Source organism: Fonsecaea monophora (assembly GCF_001642475.1).
Source record: "Fonsecaea monophora strain CBS 269.37 chromosome Unknown Scaff121, whole genome shotgun sequence".
Lineage (NCBI taxonomy): Eukaryota > Fungi > Ascomycota > Eurotiomycetes > Chaetothyriales > Herpotrichiellaceae > Fonsecaea > Fonsecaea monophora.
The window spans coordinates 35,060-59,669 of NW_019174052.1; the positions used below are offsets into that span (position 1 = coordinate 35,060).

The 24,610-nt window shown below is 52.8% G+C and overlaps 8 protein-coding genes across 8 annotated transcripts; 1 reads left to right on the top strand and 7 right to left on the bottom strand.

Annotated features, from left to right (window-relative positions):
• Nucleotides 1-479: 479 nt before the first annotated feature.
• Nucleotides 480-3,401, bottom strand: AYO21_10478 (hypothetical protein; the record flags this gene model as incomplete). Its single annotated transcript, XM_022660395.1, has 2 exons — nt 480-813; nt 874-3,401. 2 exons carry the CDS (start codon nt 3,399-3,401, stop codon nt 480-482), a joined length of 2,862 nt encoding a protein of 953 aa, XP_022507290.1.
• Nucleotides 3,402-5,411: 2,010 nt separating this feature from the next.
• AYO21_10479 (pre-mRNA-splicing factor clf1) lies at nt 5,412-7,454 on the bottom strand (the record flags this gene model as incomplete). Its single annotated transcript, XM_022660396.1, has 1 exon — nt 5,412-7,454. The coding sequence occupies one exon, from the start codon at nt 7,452-7,454 to the stop codon at nt 5,412-5,414; it is 2,043 nt and encodes a 680-aa protein (XP_022507291.1).
• A 358-nt stretch (nt 7,455-7,812) lies between these two features.
• AYO21_10480 (hypothetical protein) lies at nt 7,813-9,723 on the top strand (the record flags this gene model as incomplete). Its single annotated transcript, XM_022660397.1, has 2 exons — nt 7,813-8,154; nt 8,242-9,723. The coding sequence occupies 2 exons, from the start codon at nt 7,813-7,815 to the stop codon at nt 9,721-9,723; spliced, it is 1,824 nt and encodes a 607-aa protein (XP_022507292.1).
• Nucleotides 9,724-10,702: 979 nt separating this feature from the next.
• On the bottom strand, nt 10,703-12,160 carry AYO21_10481 (hypothetical protein; the record flags this gene model as incomplete). Its single annotated transcript, XM_022660398.1, has 1 exon — nt 10,703-12,160. One exon carries the CDS (start codon nt 12,158-12,160, stop codon nt 10,703-10,705), a length of 1,458 nt encoding a protein of 485 aa, XP_022507293.1.
• Nucleotides 12,161-13,368: 1,208 nt separating this feature from the next.
• AYO21_10482 (hypothetical protein) lies at nt 13,369-14,592 on the bottom strand (the record flags this gene model as incomplete). Its single annotated transcript, XM_022660399.1, has 1 exon — nt 13,369-14,592. One exon carries the CDS (start codon nt 14,590-14,592, stop codon nt 13,369-13,371), a length of 1,224 nt encoding a protein of 407 aa, XP_022507294.1.
• A 1,906-nt stretch (nt 14,593-16,498) lies between these two features.
• On the bottom strand, nt 16,499-18,869 carry AYO21_10483 (hypothetical protein; the record flags this gene model as incomplete). The annotated part of the gene is made up of 2 exons (XM_022660400.1): nt 16,499-16,742; nt 16,798-18,869. The coding sequence occupies 2 exons, from the start codon at nt 18,867-18,869 to the stop codon at nt 16,499-16,501; spliced, it is 2,316 nt and encodes a 771-aa protein (XP_022507295.1).
• A 2,038-nt stretch (nt 18,870-20,907) lies between these two features.
• On the bottom strand, nt 20,908-22,686 carry AYO21_10484 (hypothetical protein; the record flags this gene model as incomplete). The annotated part of the gene is made up of 2 exons (XM_022660401.1): nt 20,908-22,604; nt 22,659-22,686. 2 exons carry the CDS (start codon nt 22,684-22,686, stop codon nt 20,908-20,910), a joined length of 1,725 nt encoding a protein of 574 aa, XP_022507296.1.
• A 456-nt stretch (nt 22,687-23,142) lies between these two features.
• On the bottom strand, nt 23,143-24,460 carry AYO21_10485 (hypothetical protein; the record flags this gene model as incomplete). Its single annotated transcript, XM_022660402.1, has 2 exons — nt 23,143-24,120; nt 24,194-24,460. 2 exons carry the CDS (start codon nt 24,458-24,460, stop codon nt 23,143-23,145), a joined length of 1,245 nt encoding a protein of 414 aa, XP_022507297.1.
• Nucleotides 24,461-24,610: the final 150 nt, after the last annotated feature.

Below are 24,610 nucleotides of genomic sequence, written 5' to 3' on the forward strand. Positions count from 1 at the left end.
AAAACTCTTACCTCATGGAAATGGATGACTTTGCTCCGCAAACGCAGAGCAACTTCGTCAACTTCGTCAATAATAGTGCCCCCCTACGTAGTGCGAGACTAGAGAAACAAAGGATGGAATTCCAGAGACACTCAAGGTGTAATTTGGGTGTTGACTACGAAATCATTAACATTATCGCTTTGCTACCTTTTATACCAGCTCTGGCTGTATAGTACACAAGTACATGAGTTCGAACATAGACACAACATCCATCGTCGGCGTCGTCACGGCTGCTGGGTGTCTCTGAACAGTTGCCTGAGCGACATCGTCGCCCTCATATATCCAGCTACTTTGCCGGTTGTGTCGGCTCTGTTCACGTCGCTCTTGGTCTGGAATCGTCCGAGATCTGAGGGTCAAACAAACACCGTATTTCTATTGCTTGGTCTTGTGCCTGCATCCCTTCTCCCTTAGCCAGCGAGCGGTTTCGTCTCATCCATCTTTTACATTGTCAGCCTTTTACTGGTCCTTGTCCCTGCACTCCTCATCGATTCCCTGGTGGCCAATGCCACGCGAGGGGGGATCGTGGGGCTGTCAGGATCAGGCGGCAACTCTTCATCCTCCCATATCTCGCCTTCCTGGATCGTGTCCCTTTTGACCGCCTGCAGTGGGTAATGAAACGCACGTGAGCGGTTTTTCGGCGTTGACTTTGTGCGAAACAAGTCAATATGCTTCTGCTTCTTGGTCGTCATCGTCGACGAGTCGGTGACCCCACCGTGGCCCTCAAAAGATCCGTCTTCCTTACTCACTCGCGACGCCTTGCTGCCCGGTGGCTTCCTAGCAACGTCATCGAGCAGGAACTGGTACAGTACCTTCGAGAACCGGTTGGATAGTCACCGGCCCGGCGTGCCAAGGTTTAGCCAGGACATATCCGTGTTGACGTTGGCGTGGTTATCTGGCAGTTGCCGACTGTTGCTCCGTTTATGAGCTGGAGCATAGCTGAAATAGTCGTGTGTTGCTGTCTGGGTTGGCTGTTCATGACTCGGTCTGCTGGACTGTTGATAAGTCGTTGTACTTCCTTTGTTGATAGTCGCTTCCTTCCAACCTGACTGACCAGATCGAATCGAATTAGGCATCGGGAAAGAGGGGATTGATGAGCCCAATGTCCCAGTGCTATCGCTGGGCTCATCTGAGCTTACTGTGGGAGGAGAACGTGGCACCTGTGTCTGTGCCTGCTGAGCAGCAAGATAACTGCTTGGAGGCCGCAGTGGCCGTTGCGGCGGCCCCGACCATGTGTTTCCCACTGGTGTCCAGGGCGAGTCATGCACGCTGTCAGGGATTCCACTCGAGAATGCACCCTCGAAGATCTGCTCATCTTCATATTCGTCGTCATCATCATCGTCGTCATCAGTGGAACGTGCCGTTCGCACAGAGCTAGCATTGGAGATTTGTCCTGACATACCCTGGACAGACTGCAACCCCCTCGACTGAGGGTTGGAGGGTCCATGTTCAAGATTCGGACTCCCGGCCGCAACATTCTGCGCTTCAAGAGGATTGCCCACACTGTCACGAAGGACGAACTTGGGAGACCTGCTTGAGTTTTCCAGGACACCAGATCCAGGCCAGAACCCACTCCTGGCACCAGAACTCCGGGAGAGGAACGTTGTTCGGTTTCCAGAAAGCGGTTCGCCTTGGAAGTATTTACCCCATCCCTCGTCAGTCTTGCGTTGAGATGCCTTTCTCTCGGGAGCCACAGATGCTACTGGTGCGCCGGGGGGTGTGGCTTTCCCAAGTTCAATGCTCGGTCTGCCTTGGTAATCGTTTAAGATCGGCATCATGGGTTTGGATATGGAGAGGTTGATCTTCTCCTTCTCCTTGTCTCTCTCTTTCTCGCGCTTGAACAATGCCTGCCCAAACCCTATTCCTGACCCACGGTACCCGCTTGGAGCATCATCTGAAGAAACTCGTCTGTTAAGCAGTGCTGGTTCGGGCTTCATGTCCCCAAACATCGATGTACTATCTCCATCGGGGACAACTGCTGAAGGAATCGGGCTTCTTCCCATGGGTTGTCCATACCCTGCTAGCGGTTGAAGCCCTCTTTCTTCATAGTTGTACTCTCCACTTCCTTTCTTGTCTTCTGGGTACTCGTGTCCTTTAGCAGATTCTGCCTTCCGTCTCCTTCGAACTGATCTCAGCCAAAGGAGGAGGATGACAAGGATTGCTAACAGACCACAGAGACCACCTAGGACCGCTCCAAGAACGGTCAAGCCTTGGTTCTTGTTACCAGAAGAGGCCGCTGCGGCTGCACTGGTCGATGCCGTGGAAGCAGAGGTGAGACTTGGCGTGCTTGAAGTCGGTGACTGCGAGGGTACTCCACTCGACGTTGCCAGCGGCTCTTGCTGCTTTCCAAATAACTGGGACGCGGCAATCCAGCCATTTCCAGACTGATTAAAGAATACCACTGGATTGTCGTCATTGCCACCGACTAGCGCCACCAATCCGTCGTCCCCCTGTGCTAGATCGAATCCTGTCCGAGACGCCGTGGGCGCCATCGTGCCATTATAGCTCGGGTAGGCATCAAGCGATACTTGCCTCTTTGCCTTGGATGGAGTTGTCGACGAAGGCGAGGGTGTTTCTGTATTCACGGTACCTCCCACGGTCTCACCAAATGCGGCAGGGGCACCTCCTGGGTTCAACAGAACATTTGTCGTCACCGTGGGTGGAACCTGACCAAGGTCAAATGTTTGTAGAACCATGCTGTTGTCGGCTAGGGTAAATAAAGCGCTCTGTGCTATTGAATGGTCCGGTAGAGGAGCCGGCAGTGTAAGACCAATGTCCTGCCAGCCATCTAAAGAACCAAACGTGAACAGGTTGACATTGGTCGAGCTGCCGCCTACCATCAGAGTATGGTCCTGGCTCCATGGTAGCATGAAAGGGCTGACTGTCGGTGGCGCAGTCGAGCTGTATGCCAGCACTGAGTAGGGAGGGAAAAGACCAATCGTGAAGGTCTCTGAGGATGGTCCAGCGTTGTCATTCTGAGATCCCCCATAGACGACCAAAGTCGACGAAGAGTTGATATACGCCGCTCCATGATTCAGACGATTTTGGGTGACGTTGACCACAGGAACAACGGTTTGCCAGGACTTGTCCTCGAAAGAATACCGCTGCAAACCTGTATAGTCCGTTGTCGACACATTCGTTGCACCACCCACCACGTACAAGGCCGTCTTGGAGTTATCGCCATCCACGCCACCTTTCACGCAGACCGCCCCAGTTACTGAGACGCCATTTGCCTCTTCTTTCCACCTTGCGCCCTCTTTCAGCTCCAAGGTCTGAAACGCGTCTGGCGAGTAGACGTAAATGACACCGTCATGAATAACGGAGCAATGGTTTTTGATTGCAACAGGAGGCTTGGGTGCTGACATGTCCAAGGGGATAATCGGTCACCGGACGCAAGGCGCAGGCGAAGCGTCAAGATTCGAGTTGCATTTTCTCCTCAAAACAAGTCGGGCAGGTATATTTTATAGGACTTCGGTGTTGTTTGGCGACGAACTCGACAACGGATTGGACGGACCAAGGACTGGCTGGAGGGACGTGGCCTGATCTTGCTCGTTCCTGAAAAAGCAAAGGTATATTATGTCTTTCACGAAGACCGGATTGCTTTGGGGGCAGTCGTGCGAAGCCGGTGCAAGATAACGAGGCGCAGCGTAAGTCTAACGCAGGAGGGCGTCTTCGCAGTCAGATGTCGATTCAACTGAGGGAAGAGCGGTCGCTGGTTTGGTTGAATGCGAATGTTGACCTCTCAAAGGTCGCTTTCGACGCGCAACGAGGCGTGATACAGATAGTTGCCAAAGATTCAATTGCGACTCGACAGCCTTGGGCAGAATTGTGCAAGTACTGCGAGGATGGTTCTATGAGGGTGAAATCTGCAGAGGGGAGTCGGTTTGAAGAGGCGCTCAGTCGCGGTGCAACGCAGGCGGGCCTTGGGTTTGGCTTGGTCCGAGGGACTGTGGGTCGGTGGAACAGCTTTGCTCGTGGGATTGTCACAGAGCAATGTCGATCGGTCGTGGACTTAGACCCAAAGGGAAAAACTGAATAGATTACTTGCGGGTAGGCAGCATTCGCTCATCGAGCTCGAGGGATGTAGCAAGTGAACAATACCTTTTGGCGAGGAAGTGAGAAAAGCAGAAGAGAAGAGGGACCAGTTCTCAGAGGGGAGAGAGAAGAAAGCGGACGGTAGCAAGTCTCTGGGCGCGACAGTTGGGAGCTAGCGACTGTGACTGCGGGAAGCGAGGTACCAGTGTCAGAAAGAAACACAAAAGAAGCCTTTAGAAGCGCAAGCAGGCGGCGCAGAGACTGAAAGACTGGGCGGATAGGCTCCGAGCCACTGTGCCTCTACCGAGTAGACATAGCTCCCTGCAAGGCACCGTAAGGCCGTGTCGAGAGGGAAGGGTGACCATTGATCAGTGCGTGGCTGGGAATGAGAGCGGCTCTCATAGTCCCGTCTCTTCGTCGTTTTCCAAACATCCGCGTAAGAATAGCCACACAATTTTGTCCATCTCCTCCATTTTTGGGACGGTCATCTCGCCTTGACGTGTCACACCCAAAGCCTGTGTGAGGGCGGGAATCCGACTTGGTTGGAGTGACGGAGAGGAGCAGAGGTGATCAGGGTGTTTCATGCAGTCGGCTCGAAGCGCGATAATTGGCTGCGCTGAGGACACTTGATCTCCACATTCGGGACGCGTGCTGCAGGTACAGATACCAAAGAGGTAAGCCAGGCACCGAGCAGGGGGGAGAGGGGGGAGAGCGGCGACGAATACGAAGCTGCCCCAAATCCAGGGGGTTAGCGAACCAACGAGCCAAGAAGCCAAGTTCAGTGGAAGCAACAAGAGTGGAACAAGAGTGTCACCCATTGCAACAGCCGAGGATGAAGGGGAATTTCTGTCACTCGGCAATGTACATTGCTTGTAAGAGAGTTGGAGGGGAGAGGGGAGAGAAAGCGAGACAGATGGTTGCCACTGATGTGTTGGTGGGAGAAGCAGGTAGAAGCAGAGGAGGTGTGAGGATGAGGCACTGAATAGACGATTGTAGTAGTAGCACTGAATACTCGTACGGAGCAGGTCCCTAGTACCTCGTAGTAGTATCAACAGTCATTCCCTTAGTGCCATGGCAAACATGGACTCGCCCCTGTCCCCGTGCCCCCTCCCACACCGGCGCCCCTGCCCAGTGCCCTCCCAGCTACCAGACTGGATTTGTAACTGCGCCCATCGACAGTACCGAGTACTTACCTAGGGTACACCAAGCTTCATCTGCACAATGACATATTACCATGCCTCACAACCGTTGTACTTTACTCGATTCATTTTAAGCCACCAAACCTACGCCTACTCCAAGCCCTCTAGAGTTACATCCCTAGTTGCAGAGATGGCCTGCCTTCACTCAGCGCTGTCAGCACTGCCGTTCGCTTGCTGTTTCGACTTCCACGCATGCGCCATTTGCAACAGTTTGGACATCTTGGCCGCACTCTCATCATCGGCCGGGAAGACATAGTCAATGTATTCCTCGAACCGATCCTCCTCGATCTTTCTCCTCTTCTTGACCTTACGAGGCATCTGTTTCTCGATCTTCTCAATGTCCTCGGCCGACCCATGCGTCTGCTCAAACGAGCGCCATGCATTCAACAGGTCCACCCGCTCTTCTTTCATTTCTTTCGCCCTGAACAAGTCATGGGCCCGTTCAAAGACCTTGCGTGCCCGTCTCTTTGCATCTTCGCTAACCCGTTGCTCCTCGCCTTCTGCTGGTTCGGGTTCGTTGGGATCCGGCACATTGATTTCAAAGCGTGCATAATTGATCCAGACCTTGACGTGGTCCGTCTTCTTCAGCAACCGCTCATACAGAGCGCGGGCTCGATCGTACTCTTCTTCGTACTCCTCAAAATCAATATATGCCTTCCAAACCAGCTCGGGCATATCCAGCGTAGGTTGCTCGATGCCCAGTTCAAAAATCGCTCTCGCTCGTTCTAGATCATCGAGTCCGCGCTCCAGCTCTGCAAACTGAATCCATGCCTGGCTATTGGATGGGTTCCATTCGATCTGCTTTTCAAACAGCGTCCGACACCGCTCGAATTCAAAAAGCTGTTTCTCCAGTTCAATGTAGCTCCGGAACAGCTTGTCCTTGGGACACATGCCGATAGCTTGTCCCAGTGTCTTTCTCGCTGCCGTCAGCTGCATTTGCCGCACCTCAAAATGCGCTTTCATGATCCAAATTTTGGCAAACGTCCACTTCTTGTGGGGGATCAGCTTCAGGCATTCCTGGTAGACTTGCCTTGCCCGTTCCACGTCGTTGTTCGCCATTTCCTCCCACAGGGCATAAAAGATCCAGAGATAGATGTATCTCCGCCAGTGTCGTTTTTCCTGTGAAGGCGGAATTTGAGCGATTGCCCTTTCGTATACGTCTCGTACCCGTTCCACATCGCCGCCGGTCTCTTCCAACCGTGCAAAGTCGAACCACACGTCGTAATTTCGAGGGTTGGCTTTGATCTGCTCCTCATATTGCACCCGTCGCTTAGCGATGATCACGTCTTCTACTCCTTCGCGGTTTCCAAATTGTTTCTCGAACTGGGTGTATGCTTTGTGCAGTGCTTCGGATCGAGAACGCGGCAATCGGTCCAATGCATACTTGTAGATAGCGCGTGCTCTCTCGTACTCTTTGAGTTTGGCCTCATAGCGAGCATACGCTATGAAAAGCTTCTCATCCATAAAGTCTTCACCGAGGGTCTCGATGGCAACACCAAAAACATCACGAACCAACTGACTGGTCCCATTTTCCTCCTCGAACTTGGCCCATCGGATCCAGTTGCGCGGTTCTGGGTGTACGATGGTGAAGCGTTCGTATATGGCGCGGGCACGATCGTACTCTCCGTATCTCTTTTCCAGCTTAATATAAGCCAGCCAAGCTGCTTCGTCTGGCTCCCAGCTCATCCATCTCTCGAAGACCTGTCTCGTTCCGGCGATGTTGCCAAGAGTCTCTTCCATGTAGACATACTTGTACCAAAGCTTATCGATCCTGGGGAGAATTGTTACGGCTCTGTCCAACAGATTTCTGGCGTGGTTGATGTTTCTATTCTTCATCTCCGCCTCGATGTACCGAATCCACAGGACCACGCTTGTACTGTCCACGTCCAACGCCCGCTCGAAGATCGATCTCGCCCGGCGAAATTCTTTCTGCTCCAGTTCCCACTGCGCATAGCGCATCCAATTGTTCATATTGATTCTGTTGCGCCGGACATAGTCCTCGAATTCCTTGCGCTTCCGACCCTGAAATTCATGTAGTTCTTCAAGGTCGGCGAAGCGCTGGGTTGGTGCTTGTAGCCCAGGCTCTTGTCTGTCGACGGCTTCCCGTAGAAGCTGCTCAGCTGAGATCTGCTGCGGCGCGGGCGCCTTGTTTTTGACCCTGGGAGGGCCTCTCGTAGAATCCATCTTGCTGGTAGTAGGCGGAACTGGGAGTTGTAAGGTGGGATCGGAACAAATCACTGAGCGCAGTTCGTGTCTTGAAGATTCAAGAACGAGAAGGGGACTGAAACCCGGTACGGGAGGGATGAGACGTGGTTTGGACACATGGAATACTTGAGGAATGTTTCTGCGAAACCTTTGTCTTCGTTCAGAAGTGATGGCGAGGTCTCGACTGCGGAGAAATTTTGCCAAGGTTTCCGCTGCCTAAAGCACGTACCTCGTACAGACTGCGCTTCTCCCTCAACTCCGCATCTACCTTCGAGTTCAAACAAAGCCTCAACAGGGCCCAAGTCATTTCCACACCACTCTCAGCACCTGCGCGGCGATGGCGACCCTAGCCGACGAGCTGCTCAATGACTTTGAGGACTCCGGTGACGAAAACAACGACAACGACAACGCCAATGATTTTCAGGATGGAGATGAAGCAAACCATGCGAACGGCCTGGGATCTGCGACCGACAACGTACAGCGGGGTGGCGACGACAGTGACGAAGAACTGGAAGATGCCGAGGAAGAAGTCGCTGCTCAGAAGGCATCCGCCATAGCCGCAGAGGGTGTAGACGATGAAGAAGATACCAAGGCCAAGGTGGAAAAGATGCGACTGGGAGGCGTGCGTGATGTCCGAAGCGTGGCCGGTCTGATGAAGACTTTGGAACCAGTTCTCGAGGTAAGAGCTTGCCATTTCCAAAACATATCATAGCCTTGTCCGTTTACACGAAATGAATACAGCCCTGACGGTTCGTCCACCCTACAGAAAATCGCACATTACCAGAACATACCACCTGATCAACGGACGACGACCGTTGGCTCAGTCGAAGATAACCCAGAATACGCCCTCTTGACCCAGGCCAATTCCCTGTCCACACAGATTGACAGCGAAATCATTCTTGTCCACAAGTTCATTCGCGACCATTACTCTGCACGATTCCCAGAGTTAGAAACCCTCGTGGCCAACCCGATAGATTATGCGAAAACGGTCGCGATCGTCCGAAATGGGCCTGTGGACAACATCAAAAGTCTAGCAGATTCGAGTGATAATATTGTCGGGGCTCCTCTGAGGTCAATCCTAGACGGGCCAACGCTGATGGTTGTCACGGTGGAAGGAACGACAACCAAAGGTCAAGATCTGAGTGAACAAGAACTTGAGACAACCCTCCGCGCGTGCGAAATGGTGCTGCAGCTTGACAGAGCTAAGAAGATCTTGACCGAATATGTGCAGTCTCGAATGAATGTCTTCGCTCCGAATCTCACTGTGCTCATTGGCTCCCTGACTGCTGCTCAATTGCTCAACTTTGCTGGCGGGCTCAAGAACCTGGCAAAGACGCCTGATCGCAACGTGCCAGCTATGGGTTCAAAGAGGCAGAGGCAGAGTGGGTTAGCCACCAATGTGGGCATCCGCCAGCAAGGATATCTCTATCATTCGCCCCTCATACAGGAAATCCCAAACGATTTAAGGGTGCAGGCAATGCGCATCGTGTCTGGGAAGCTCATCCTCGCTGCCCGAGTCGATAGCGTCCATCAAGCCCGCGATGGCTCAACGGGCGAGCACCTCCTAAACGAGTGTCTGCGCCGGCTCGACAAGTTGACTGAGCCCCCACCGAACAGAGGTGTAAGGGCTCTGCCTGCACCCGATGACAAACCGAGCAGAAAACGTGGTGGAAGAAGAGCCCGAAAGGCGAAGGCAGCGTATGCCATGACCGAACTCAGAAAGCAACAGAACCGTATGGCGTTTGGTAAAGAAGAAGCAGAAGTCGGTTACGGAACTGGGGAGGAGACAGTGGGTCTGGGGATGATTGGTGCTCAAAACGAGGGCAGAATACGAGCCACACAGATTGATCGTCGAACCATGGCAAAGTTGAGCAAGAAGAACCCCGGCTGGGGTGTCTCTGGTACGGCGACAAGTCTGAATAACGGAACGACAACATCTCTGCGAGGCATTGGGTCTGCAGGTGGAGGAAACATGACTGCACTCCGGGCTCAAGGTCTTCGAACCAGTGGCGTTGGGGCCGGCACTGCAAGTTCAATTGCTTTCACCCCCGTCCAGGGTCTTGAGTTGGTCGATCCAAAAGTGCAGGCAGAGCTCAAGAGGAAGCGGGATGCTGAGAGTGCGGGTTACTTTTCAACTGGCACATTTACTCAAGTCAGTTCTGCAGCAACAAACGGCGGATTCAAGGTTCCTGGATTGCCTCCGAGCAAAAAGACGAATATGGGCCCTCCCCCCGCACCTGGGAAATGAACCAAGAAAGGGGGTTTGTTGATTTGGTGGTGTCTGATGCCACCTTGATCAAAGGCTATTCGACCCACCTATGAATACCAATGCTATGGAACCAGGCTCGTCGGAAACGGTGTGTCCTAGACTGCACCGCGTTGAAATCCCTTTCCAGAGTATGTCGATGGCTTGCACGCAAAGTATTTGCTCACCCACAGCTGGTGTGGTTTCTTGGTGGATCATGGGTACAATGCCAAAAAGCAAGCCATGGAGATGTGCTGAACGGGCTACACATAGGAGGATATCGCTCCGCCGAACCCTCAGTATGTCGTGAGAAACAACAGAAGAAAATAAGGTCATTCGACGGGACAAGTCGAGAGACCGGCGGCTCATGGTCAAGGAAGAGGTTGGGCCACGATGCTCGCAACTCACTGGTCCGGCAGAGATCTCGGTCACAACCCTTTTTTGAAACAGATATCTTCCCAGTCCACACTTTGTCTTGTCAGGTTACGGGACTGCGGCGTCCAGCGTTCTCTCTAAATGGAGGAGTAGACGACACTCTGCGTTAGCGAGGATGCGGTGGCTGTGAGAGCAGAGGAGGACACTATGCTAAAAGGGAGGCCGAAATTTTATGCATTCCTGCTCGTCGACCTGATGGTGTTGACTCCCTTTTTCGGGTATGCTCACCACTCTCGATCGTTCATGTCTGTCTGAGAGATATCCGTCACACGGAATGAATGGTCTGGAGAACAAGCCATCACGAATGAATCGAGCCCAAGCTCCCGCATTTTCAGTGGCCTATAGATAGAAAGGTATCTTTGGTGTAGGACCGGGCAGGGCTTGTTCTCCTAGCCTTCACAGGTATCTAGTGGTCGAAATGGCTGAAGATCCATTCCTTCGGTCCTTCGTCCATAGAGTCCATAGAGGAAGAATGGTGAAGTTGTGCTGCACAATATAATGTCTCCAACAGCAGCCAATATGCCATTTCGATTGCGCACAGGAGGACTCAAGCGTCGAGTTTCTCCCCTTCTATCTCGATATCCCCTCCTCTTCCTCTCCCTCTGCCTCTCCCCTTCCCTTGGCCCCTCTCCCCGCCTCTCCCTCTGGGTCCTGCGCCTTTCCCCCGCGGAACAGGCCTCGTGCGTAGCGGTTCAGGCAAGTCGCGGACCGAGCCTCTCCCGGCCTCCCAGAGCAGGCCAATCCCCTTTTTGACCTCGACGGCCGCAAGGAAGTAGTCGACAGGCACGAGTTTAGCGGCTTTGGCATTAGTATCGTCCTCCTCTCCGTCCGCGGTCGTCGTCGTAGTTGTCTTCGTCGTCGCCGTATCTGAGGGCTGAGGGGTGGCAGTATTGTTGTTAGTACTAGTGTCGGCACCAGTGCTAGTACCAGGCACGGTAGGGACAGAAGAGACAGAAGAAGGAACAAGGCCGTCGGAGAGGATGACCCCGTTCTCGCTCCGCCACCACTTCATGTCCGGCGCCTCGGCCAGCGCCTTGCGGATGTCCACGTAGATGAGGATCTGGGCGTCGCTCCTCATGCCGCTGATGACCTTGTTCTGGCCTAGCAGGGCACCGAGGGTTTTGGACTGGGCTTTCTTGTTGGCCTTTTTGCTCTGTCTTTTGGAGGCCTTTGTTTGGGGTTCCCCGTCGTGCGCGGGCTTGGTCTCGGTGTTATCGTCGTCGTCGTCGTTATTGTTGTCGTTTTCACTGTCATTGTCATCTTGGTTATCGTCTCGGGTGCCATTAACATCATCATCTTCTGCGGTGACAGCAGCGTCGATGGCAGGATCGGCAGACGATGTTGGCAAGACCTCACTCAACGAAGGCCCCGTCGCGAAATGGACGTGATTCCTCGTCATGCTCTTCAACCCGCCGCTGCGCAGGATCTGGTCCCACGCGCCGTAAAAGGTGCCGTGCACAACCGTGTCCGGGATGCTGGCCGGGTCAGCGAGCGAGATCGGGGTGAGCAGGTTCTCGGCCTCGACGGTTTTCATGCTGTGGCCCTGCGTGGCGCGGATGAAGAATCTCCTCGTGTCGACGGTTTCGTCGTTGCCTGAAGAAGCCAGTGATGCTTCGAATGTCGATATTGCCCGCTGCGTTTCCGTCTCGGGTTCATTCGCCGTCTTCGAATCCGCTTCCGCCTTGACGACGGTCGGTGTTCCTCCCCCTCCAGCCTCGGCGTCAGCGTGCACGTACTTCATCGCGAACCGCTTCTTGTCGCTCTGCTTGACCACTTCGACGACCTCGGCAAACGTCACGGGTGGCTGCATGTTCCGCAGCTTCTGCCATCCCAGCAAGTGGTCCATCCGCACGTACCCGTGGCTGTCGATGGGGATGCGTTCGTCGACAGCTGCATGGCGCAGGAGCCGGGAGAGGGCTTTGGAGACCAGCACGGTGCGCGGGAGAGAGTCGTGACGAAATCCGCCCCGACCACCGCGCCCACGACCACGTCCACGGCCCGACATGATTGAGCGGAGGTTGTCGATGGGGAGAAAAGCGGTGACGACGAGTCACCTGTACAGGAGGGATTGCAGGGGTCTTGAGATTTGTAGCGAACAAAGACAACGGCTTCTAGTGACTGGATGGCTGGATGACTATATTTCCCAATGTTCAAAAAGAAATAAATCCACGCCAAGTATTTTCCCCTTACACGCTCGAGGCTGAAAGAAATCCAAAAACCCGCGAGCTCAGAGACTTTTTGAAGCAAAAATGATATCGACCCCTTCTCGCCCCCCCTCAACAGGTTGTGTCGACAACGATGTCGGGATCACAAGTGAGTCACGCACGGGTCAAAACACAAAAAGAGACATTGCGTTGATGACTCAAGCGTGTGGCCCCCGAAACCTGCGTGGAAACCGGAGACGCTCCGTTTAGATTGCGAGGATGTTCAGGACTTCAAAAGGCGGAGATGTGGCCTCGAACTGGTCGAGAGCTATAGTTGGCTGTACCTAGGATCTTGTAGACGACGGAGTGAGTCAAGGCCGATATGGAAAGCCTCTGATTCTTCCAGTAAATATATTATACACATGCCGAACTATGATGAGGTGCGAAGCAAGGCACCGCTTATCGATAAGATTAGCGCTGATATCTCAGCCTCATCGGAATTTCAGGATTCATTAGCAGTTGTGAATAGGAATGAGTACAGAGGCCAAAATATGACGAGTCCTTGTGGATGCTCACTCTCGTGAGTCTGTATTAGTAGCAGCAGCAACATAATGCACTTCTCTCCCGAGGCAGTTCTGCCACAACTTATCTACATATGTAGATACGAGTACATGGACCTGTCCAACACCCGTTTCAACCACGTTGCTGCTCTCTTATCTTTCACACTCTGCCCCCCTCCGTGTCACCTTAATTACATGCTCAAAGTCGAGCTGATGAGATGTGTGTATACTGCCATTGAGAACCCGGGGATGATACGGTTGGATGACCAGTCACTTAACTCCAGGTTCAGGCTTAATGTCCCATGATCCATAAGAAATTCGTCAGATTCCGGCGAGGGTAACAGAGTAGGGTATAAATATAAAGAAATTGTGAAGGAGATCAATCCGAAGAGATCTGCCCAAATGCTTTTTCCAAAAGGAGTATACCTCCCACAAACCCAAGTTCAAAAAAGACGGTAGAATCCAACAGAAGAGGAAGAGTGGGCCTAATGGCCAGGTGATGTTGGCTTTTAGAAATTCTGTGCGATCCCGCCTTGGGCTTGCGGGAATGTCGGTGCTCGCTCGATGCGAGTGTTCCTTCGGGCTTGGTTGTCACGTATAACGGGTTGCGTTCCAGTACCTCCGTATGAACCATCGCCATACGGGCCATGGCTGGCGTTTGCTTCGTTATATATATTATAAGGGACTTCTTCCTGATAGTATGGGCCAGGCATTTGAGGCGCTTCTGAAGATGCCTCAGAGTGGTGGCCTTCAGAGTATGCCGAGGAAGCGTTAGATGGACCGCGGCGAATGTCTCCTGTCCCACTGCGATTCCGATTGAGCGCTCCCGCAGTCCCCAAGGCTGCAACGCCGTCTCCGCTTTCTGGATGACCGTTCATCAAGGGATCTGCAGAGTATTGATCCGAGGTCGCATTCGGCGAAGCCTGGGGGGCATATCCGCCAGGTTGACTGCTGCTTTCCGATAGAGCCAGACCGCCAGCAGCTCGTCCATTGGAACCGAGCGTCGTTGAAGCTTTCCGATTCGAGGATGTTGCTCCCCATCCGCGATATCCACTGGTGTCATCTTGTCCTTCAGATTGATTGTCAGTATACGGAGCCGCGGCAACTCCGAGCGTCGGATCGCTGTTCGGATTAAAGCCATATTCAGCCATCTCGCTCTTACGCAGTTCTTCTGCATTCTTCCTCGCCTTTCGTTTCCTCCAGCAGAAGAATCCAATCAAAAATAGCGCTGCGATAACCACGATCGGAATGATGACGGCTATTGCAATCTTTGCACCGGAACTGAGACCACTTGAAGATCCGGACCTTGAGCCTGGAGCACTCAGTGTTGATGGTGTGGGAGATGAGGTGGTGGGGGTGACTGTTAACGACGCGGTAGCAGTGTCCGAAGTCGGGGTATCCGGAGAGAATGTGGAGGTAACAACAACCACTGTAGGAGTCTGAGAGCCTCCTGGGGTCGATGCTGGTGTTTGGGTAACTGTTTCTGTCGCAATAATGACGCTGGGGCTCGTATCAGGAGTGCTGGTGTCAGGTACCACTGTGGTCGAGGGAGGAATGGAGATGGATGAGGTGACTGTAGTCGGCGGTGGAGTGGACGTGTCGGATGTTATCGAGGTATCGGTCGAGGTCGAATCTGTGACGGTAACAGTGGTAGAGAACGAGGTAGTGAGGCTGGTCGAAGTCGTGCCGATAATTGTCGTGATGACCGAGTCGGTCGCGCTGGTATCTATCATCTTTTAGCCTGGAGCCGCCTTCACATGGAGCGTGTGTCCATACCAGTCGACATTGTGGATTGAATTCCTGGAGTAGGTGTTTATGGGAAACAATGCCTGCCGCAACAAGCGGAGGTAATGGGAGACGTTCAACGCGTAGCCACACCAGCTTTACTGGTCTACCAGATATTCTCCAAAATGTTGGAAGGGATTGAACTCTATTATATCACGAAGTTCCAGTGACAAGGTGTTGGAGTCTCAATGTTGCCCGTCAGCCGCAGGTTTAAAAAAAAGGGTAGTGGCAGACAGAAGGCGAATTGAAGTGTCTGGACGCGAGGGCTGTGTGTGGTCCCTTTGCCAGACCAATAATACATGCAGGGAGAAGATAATGATGATGACGATGAGGAGTGACTTCTTAACGGGATCAGATCCGACAGGGGGTGTATACAGTAAGATGGGAGAATGTATAATGCTGCGACTCCGAGATGAAGACGCAGGGAAACATGTTCAACGTTGGAGAGACGGAAGAATTGAGCTGCTGAAGGTGGAGGGCGCAGCAAGTGGCGAGCCTGAGACAGAAAGAGGCCGCAGAGGGGGAAACAGTCAATAGTTCAGGAATCATGGCTCAGGGTTGTGATGGTTGTGGTGGGGCCTGTGTAAATTATTATTGGGTAAACCGCATGCTAAACTTACCAGTAACTCAGTAGTGGTGCCAGGAACTTGCAGGATGGCGGGCCCTGGCACCAGCTGGAACATGACCTCCGACAAAAGAGTTTAGGGGCCTCTGGAGCTTGTTACCCTTGGGACTCCTTGGTCTTTTAGGTACCTAGGAGGACTAGTAAGGACGGAATATAGCCTAGCTCTCTGAGACCGAACCATCGTTACATGCAAAGTCTTCGGTACTTGTCCACTTTGTAAAGATTTTCATCTCCCCCAAAGATCACAGAGCCGAACTTCCGTTCCTTCAGAGATTCGTACCGGTCGAACGTCTGCTTTCGAGACCAAAACTGGGCATAACTGCTTCCCTACGAGTAGATGATCATCCCCTCGATAATGGACACCAAGGACCCTAGACTGCGGAAGTACAGCCATCCCACCCGTCCCGACAGTCCTCGATGGCGGCTCTTTGCAGCTTTGGGACCCTCTCCACGGCTCCCACGCTCCAATCTGAGTGCTCAATGCATCACAGACTGACCCGATTATGTGAGACTGCCGCTGTCACGACGAAAATACTGCCCCCCTCGTCTGGCAATGTGATACACACCCTGCCCCGACGCCAAGGTCTCGTACTACAATCGCTCCCTACCAGGGTTCATGTTGGGCTTTTGGGACATGCCAATCCTGCAGGGCGCCGATTTCTACCAGTATCGAGTACTCCTTGCTGGGATCTGGATCTTGATATCCGCTCTGCGCCTGCGCTTCCTCATGCCAAAAGCTGCCAACTACCCAATTCTAGCTCATTGCCGCACCGCGAACCACTTTCCCTTGGCTCATTGACCTATTCGGCGCCCATTCGGCGGAAACTTGGAAGAAGAATCTGAGCTCAAGAGAGGCATCATGCACCTCGCATGAATTCCGTAGAAGGGCACAACAACCGCAAGAGGATCAGAGTCGACCCCGGAATCGGTCAACCATCCAATCGCGGGTTATGCCCTTTGGTTTCGTTTTCACCGAAGACCACAGGGATCTTCGGGCGGGGGAACAAGCTTCCCGACTCTGATATTTTATGTGAACTTTTTTGATAGGGACAGTCCCAAATAGATTCCTAGGCCTCGGTGCCTCGAATGGGCACGATATGCCACTGGCGAGAGCTCCCGAGCCTCCTGACAACGCCCCTCGCCATGCTTTAAAAAAGTCCCATATAGAGTCATGTCTCGAATCAAAGATATCGGTCCAATGTAGATACACGCCACTCCGTCAAGAACATTCATCGATTTAGATCCCACTGCGGCTTCAATGCAGCCGCTAGCTCGTCTCTGGTACCTGCAACCTCTTTTGGTATGCGACTCACGCGGTATGCGCCGGTCCGGATATTATGAACGTGGAGAGCCGATATTCCGGATCGATTGCTGCGAATACTTCCAGTCTCAGTGCCAGTGTCGTTTACTCTGAGTCGCGATGGCGGTGCAAAGTCCAATGCTGTGAATGTGGATGACTTTCTCAATTGATGCCTGCCGATAATTGTTAGTCATAAAGATCCCGCGGATTGGTAGACACAAGACTTACGGGCTGGGTATAACCGCCAGATCATCGAATGATGATGCGAGTGGAATGTGAGCCCTCACCGCTGGCGAGTACGGCCTCAGTCCTCCACGGAGGCTATCGGGAGTACCAGATCGCTGGTTGTGGATTTTCTGAGGGGGAGCGAAGTCTATGGGCAAAAACGTGTCCTCCTTGAGTTTTGCCGGCGTTGGCAGGAGGTTCAACGCTTTCGGCGGTGGCAGGTTCTTCGGCGGTGGCATGCGAGGATATCCCCCATACCGACCCGATGCCGAAGAAAACGCCCTAGGGCCGGATTGATAGCTTCCGTTAGAAACCGTTGCACGATGTCTCCCGTACGCGCCGTTCTGTGACATGCCCCGAGGTGGATAATATGCCGCCTGATCATAGTAACCATCTGGATAGGCACCCGGTCCATGGCTGTCTTGGTGGTAGCCTTCAGCACCATCGTAATATTGCATGTTTTGAACCGGATTCTGCGGTTTGGAGTCATCAAAGTATTCTTTGTAGAATGATCTGATCCGGTTGGCGCGCTGTTCTGGGTTTTCGGACGGATCGTCGGGGGGTAATGGTCGCAGCCCCATTGTGAGTCGACGGGGATCGTACCCAGTGTAGTCGTCGTAGTCTTCGAAGTCATAATACCCATGCTCCTCAGGATATTGTTGATCATGATCTCCGTAAGCCTCGTATTCATCGTAGTAATCGTCTTCCTCTTGTTGAGCCTGGTGTTGACCTTGCGATGTCTGATTATGCGAAAGCTCTGGGCCAGAGAACTCCGTTGAACGAGTGTCGCTGCCCTGGGGCGTCTTCTTTGATGTATCTAGAGCGGTAGTAGGGTCTTCTTTCGGGATCACGGCATGTTGTCCATTGCCTTGGGAGTCGATGAAGCTTAGCTGAGGTAGCCGTGCCTGGCGTTCTTCTGGAGTATCCACCGTAATGCCTGGAACGACAGGATTCTGTCCATGCGAGGTTGAAGTTGTGGACGGTGTAAATGGGGGTGGAGCGTCTTTGAGTACTGCTGGGGGAGGCGCCTGGACTTGCATAACTGGTGACTCGGCTCGGACTTCTTTGACAGTCGATATAGGTTCCTTCTTGACTTGTTCCTCCTCAAATAATCCACCGCCACTAATAAATTGGCCTAGGTAGTTGTTGCTGGCCCTCAAAGAGTTCACTGCTCCGTTGCTACTCGCCGTGCTCACAAAAGAGTCACGGATAGGGTCGGGTATGGTAGGAGGCAGCAATGTGTTCGCTTTGACCGGCGGCATAGGACCATGGCCTCCTGGAGCCGACTCTGCCGGAATAGGGTGTCCTGATGGAGGTGGCACATTCGCAGGCTCCTGGGCATTGTGCAACAAATTCTGCCTCGAGTCAAACGGAAACCTGCGGCTAGAAGACCCAGTATAGCTTGAGGAATCGTCGACGGGGCTTCTGAGACTTGACGGTGGCCGTATGGAACCATCATCAGGAATGAAGGTAGTCGCACGATATTTATCGTCACCAGTGGTTATAGAGCGAGACAGCGAATGGAGCGATTCCCTAGAGTGGTGCAGTTCGGGCGGCAGAAGATAAGGGTTATTGGCATCCAAGTCAAGCGACAAGCCACGAGCTCGTCGGCCGCCTGTCTCTTTGTCCTCAGCCATCGACATCTCTGGGTTTTTCCGACCCTTCTTCTTCCCCCCAGGGTTGTGCTTCGCCTCGAGCAGGCCAAAATCAAGGGATTTGTGTTTGTCTTCAGCATCTTCTCTTCTTAACTTCTTCACATGCCTCCTCTGCAGATATAACAGGATACCCAGGGCGATCGCTAAAGGTATAACTACTGCCAGAACGATTGGCACAGTTGTACTCGACCCATCAGACCCGTAATATTTCTCACAAGCGCCCGAGTTGTCGTTTGGGCCACACGATGTTGTGGTTGCCGGGCTCGATGAACTTGAAGACGACTCGGCTCTTTGCACCAGCGAAGGGGGTCTCTCCAAATAGAGGCCTTCTAACCGAATATCGGGGATGGGACCTGGACGAGCGAAGGGGTTCCTCGGCAGTATCTGCGGCTCATTCTCAGGGAGAATGGGAGAGGACATGTTACCGGGGCAGACAGAGAGTTGTTGCTGTCTGCCGACAAGGGGAAAGGCGTCGATTAACAATTACTCTAGCATGACATGTTGAAGGGCAGAGAACTGTAGCCTTTGTTGTTACGGGATCATCAGGTTGCGTCGGTTGGTCAATGTGAGGTCCAGACTCCGGCGGAATGAATGCGTAGCACGATTCCGCAACAGCAACTGGAGGACTAATTAAACGAATGACTCTGGTGAGGTACCAAAAGAATGACTGCAGTTGGAAACAATTGACAAAGAAGGACAGAAAGGAAAGACGATGGACAGTGGTCCTGCTCAAAGTACCAAGTACAGCACAAGATGCTGAAAGCAAACGATCTTGCATAGACACAAAGGAGACAAGAGAAGCAACGCTGCAGGCTGCCAAGGCTCCAGGTCCAATGCGCACAGTCCTTCTCCAGACAGGTAGTATTACTGGTGAGATCAGGGCCCACGGAGGGCCTCTTCATGGTGCCCCCGACGAATGGGTGGCTTTACTAGGCGTATGAGAGATTCTCGTTGAGCGGCCACTAACCTGACTTGCCCTGACTAGCCGGGGCCGGGAAAAGCCCAAGCTGGAGGGTTAGTGAAGTTAACGGAGTTGGCTGCGGGGACTGAATTTCGCAACCCCGGCCTGAAATTTGGGCGAAACGGCAGTGCTGTCTAATAAGGCTCCGCTGATCGCAAGCACTGTCAGGAACAAGCCAGTGGGCTCTCGCGGCCGCCTGTGGGCTGACGAGCAGCTGTTGGGTGGCCCGGTGGGCTTTAGTAGGTATATTCAGTGCCTGGAAGGAACAGGTAGGTACATACCTATGGGGTAACCACCAGGCCACAAGTAATTTTCCTTGGCCTGTCTTAGGTAGTTCATTGTTGTTGACTTACCACCTTACCCACGAGTACTTCAGGTGCTCATGTGTAACAACGGACAAACATAATGTTCTCTTGAACTGGAGGCATCTTCTTTGTCTCACCAGAAACCACGCACAATTCTCTCCGGCCACTCTCTCTTCTAAACCCCATGAACACCTCGATTGGCATCGCCACAATGGTGACATCTGAGTTGCAATCACAGCCTTTGGTCAATCAATTGTCAATTTCCGGCCGCGAGCTTCTCGCCTCCACTAACCTCGTCCCAGACTGGCTCGTTACACACGGCGTCCACTCCCATCACGTTTTCGCTGGCCGCCGTTGCCCCTGCAAATTCCCTCGCCTTTGATCAGTCTCGAATCGCGTCCTCCTCGACGAATCATCCGTTTCCACAGAACCCATGACGCAGACACAGCTGGTTCCTCGTGCATTTTCATTTTCCGCACCTGCGCCCACACACCTCTATCCAGATGGATCTCCGCTCACATGTCAGATCGGCTATGTCCCAATCATCTTGTATCTTTCGTCATCAGGCGTCATCCCATCAATAGCGCGTTTGTTTTACGGAGCAAAGTCTTACCCCTGGGTGCCATGGCTACCTCCTCGTATTGCACGGTGACACTAGGCTCGCTTATCAGGGATATCAACATCGGGCTCCCTAAGCAATCTCCAGCGAACCTTTTTCGATCTAAAGTGTCTTGGTCCGGTGAAACCACGGAGAACAACTACACATACGTAAACTGGTGCAGCTTACGAGTAGATACTTAGGGATAACTTGAGGAAGAGATGTTTGTTTGTATAAAGCTCCTGTGGGCAAGACAACCGTCGATCGATCAACATATCCCTGCACCAGTTTCACAGTTTTGACAGGACAAGACCCCATTGTGTTGCCACGTGCGGAGTGAAACCTCGCATTCGGTGCAGCTTCATCGACCTAATAATGCCCCTGTACCAAGCTTCTTGTGAGCAGACATATTGGGTCTGCTGCGCCATGGTCAGATGATGGGGTCGCTTTCTCTGCTGATGGCGCCTCTGGGGACATACACGTCTCTTCCACTTTTGCCTCCTTATTACCGCAGCATCCGTCAGCAGGCTTCCACTTCCATTCGCAATCGAACAACGATGGATTTGTCGAGAGTGTCCTAAGAGCAGACATTTCTCAACTTATTCTGAGCCGCCACTCATCTACCAGGCCTCTGTAGTCCTCTGGTCCATACGGATGCCAGATCTCAGCCCACCAGCTCTTCTTCCTTCTGAACTTCAACCCCAGATCCCTCAACAACATATCGATATATGGTACCGCGTCAAACACGAAGTCCGGAAACTGTTTCCCGAATGCGGCTGGATAGCGCCATCTGCCAAACTGGGTCTGCAAGATCGTTTCGTAGGCCACAGCATTCGGGTCAAATCTTTTCGTGGGACTGTGTTGCTGAGGTGGGAGGTGGTTGTTTAGGTATGCCGTGATCCAGAGGGCTTGGGCCTGTGCGACCGGGACAGTATGGATTGTCAAAATGATACCCAGGAAAGCGATGGAGGAATCATCAATGCTTGCAGGTGGCACCATGAAGCGATATAGCCGGAAAGGCCGCTGGTTGACGACGCCTTCGTCTGTTGCTGCTTGTAAAGTCTTGAGATTCTGGTTTGTGTCTGGTTGGTGTTTCAGTCGGGGAAAGCGACTAAGAATCTCCCCGTCTGCCCGATTGACGAGGTCGGATTCTGTTTTGATAGAGTCATGTGGAATTCCCAGCTCTGCATCTATCCCTTCTGGAAGAAATTTCATAGAGGGCCGGTGATGCCAGCCCGTCGAACAGATCAAGGCGTCCCCCGTGACTGTTGTGCCATCGCTCAGATGTGCTGTTCGTTTCGAGAGATGATCGATATCGGCAATATGAACCTTGATGGTCCCGTTACGGACATACTCGAAGAAGTCAGTGGGATAGTTCAAGATGGACACTGAAGAGGCATGCCAAAAGGTGGGAAGTTTTGGCCTCAGCTTTGCGGTCTCGGGATGTTTATTGTATCCCGTTCGCTCATCAAGATCGGCGGTCAGAATGTCCCAGAACCTGTCCACAAAGAATCTTCCGATCCAGGTACCATGTAGCAGCTTGCGAACCCACCCGAAGCCGTCCTGGGCACCCCAGATGCACGGGCTGAACCAGGTGAAGAACCGGACGCCGACCAGACCTTCAAGTCTCTTTTTGAAAGGCGTAACAAGAGATGGAGACATCCAATTGGCACCATGGCCGGACTCGCGAATAACCCAGTCAACCGTTACCCCTTGTGAAGCAAAGGCGTAGGCCACATCATACGAAGACTTGGACCCTCCAAGCAGGAGGATGTTCGTGGCGGATTGTACCAGTCCATCCACACGATCCTTGAGATCTCTCACGTGGAAGAGGGGAGCCTCAAACTCGTCTTGACCGGGAAATTGAGGCAGGAATGGATTGTTCGTGAGGCCAGTTGCAATGACGAGCTTGTTCGTCTCCACGCTCTCAGTCGAATTGGATGCACCTTTATAACTGACTTTCCATTTATTCGGAGCCAGACGCTCGACAACCTCAACCTTGGAGTTCAGCTTCGTGCGCCTGCTCAAATCAAATTCAGCTGCAAAGGCCTGAAGGTATAGGTGCAGCTTCGGACCCGGTATGTGACTTCCAGTGCTGAGTCCCAATGCGACTCGGTCGAGAGGGAAGTCCGAGAACTCATAAGATCCTACAAGGTTGTTGGAGTGGAGGCCCGGGTAGAGTCGATTTTCCGACCATGTCCCTCCAATGGATTCCGCCGAATCCAGTACCAACAGGCGAGCTCTTGGATAGACATCCAGATAGGTTTTGGCCATGATAAGCCCATGAATGCCTTTTCCGAGAGTTTAACAGTGTTTCGTTGATCCTGGCGCCACAAGCGACTCACCTGCTCCAACTATCACTAGATCGTACATTGTGTATCTGTGGCAGGGGTAAGGTGGTACAATCAGTGGATGGTTAGTTTACCTCTATCAATGTGTAGAGGTTTAGCTGTGGATATCTGCAAAGCATTCCAAGATAGATCTTGATTTACCACTACAAGAACTGAGCAATACTTCCTCAGGGATTGTCCATCCAGAATCATAATGCTGACGGATGACTGTGCTGTTTCTCACCTGTTGTGTTATGCTGTTCAACCACAGATAAGACCTTGGCTTGGCTTGGCTTGGCTTTATATGGAATGCCAAGCACGCCAAGACGAGGCTTCGGGACCGAAGCTTCACGTCAGGCAAAGTCACTTGGCTGGTAATTGATCAGGCTACGGGCCGAAGTCATATTAGGACCTGCCAACTCCAGTCGCAAAAGAATATCAGTATTCGGTAGATGCCTCAATCCACAGACGTCGAAATGGAAATGTGGGCTCTAGATCTCTACTTTGCCCTGAGATGCGCGCCATACACCCACAGGACCCCTGGACCGGCCAAACCTAGAAACAGGGATAAAAATGCCAGAATGCTGTTACCCCACCCATATCCCAGATTTTGGTACATCACCGGGGCGAAGATCGGGAATGCGAACGCAGTCACACTTCTGAGTACCTGGCTTGCAGCAGCGCCCGAGGCCACCGATCCCGCGAAGGCGTCCATCACATACGCTTGCGATAACTGCGTCGTCATGACGTTACCGAAGCTGAACACCGCGATGCCGATGTCTGGGACTAACCAAAACACCTTCGCTTGCGCCGACCAACCGTACCAGAAAAGACCGACAGCCGAGATGATGCCGGCAGGAAGCATCAGCGGGACCCGGACCTCAGGTGCAGCCTCAGCAGATCCAGCCTTCCTGAGCCTCTTGTAAATTATATCCATGGCCAGACCACCCAGGTGAGCACCACCCAGGAAACCGATCGCAACGGAAATGTACTGCAGGCCGGCTGCTCGAGCGGAAAACCCATATTCATCGACAAATAGGCTCGCGAAGGTTGTCATGACAAGGTAGGCAGTGCCAAAGTTGACCGATAGATACCCGGCGATGATCTGAATGGCGGGCTCGAAGCAAAGCATCCGGAATGGCAGAGCAAAGCTCCGAGTGAGCTTGGCCTTCCCGGACTCAAGTTCCCCTGCCGCGTGGTATCGGTTGTCTCCCGTTGTTTTGCGCAGCATGGCTGCCTTGCGCTTCAATATAGTGTTGTTGGAACTCTCATAAAATAGCCAATACCCGAGAATGAGTATGGTCGCAAGAAATATTGACAGTGTCCAGAAAAGCCAACGCCATCCGGCAGCCTGTATGAGAATGCCTCCGATGATGGGGCCAAAAGCAGGGCCGAGGAGAGGCATGGTCGTGGCAATTCCCAACGCTCGGCCTCGCTTCGCAGGGGGAAAACAGTCGCTCACGATTGGATTGGAGATCTATATCACGATCGGATGGTCAGCCCGTCAGCCCGTTTGCGTTGGGACATCATCCATCTCCAGATTCACTTACGCCGAAGCTCGAACTGGCGCCTAGACCTGCTAATAAGCGTCCCACGATGAGGAGAGACTTATTGTGACTGAATCCGCATACCATATTCCAGATGGAGAACCACAGTCCCGTCGCCAACCAGACTGGTCTTCTCCCATAGATGTCTGTCATTGGAGCAATGAACATAGGCCCGAAGCCATACCATACGACGAAGATGGAGAGACTCAGCTGAGTGGTCTCAACATTGAGGTCCAACGCGCGGCTTATATCCTGCACTCCTGGTGCCATCATCGTACCTCCGGAGAGGGTTGCGAAGCTTGAAGCAGACGCGAGCAGCACCAACGTCCATTTTTGCCTCGCGGACCAATTCAATGGGCGGTCAGAATCATCTATCCCTTCCCAGGTCACCTGGCGTAAGAACAAGTGTTAGTCAGCTCT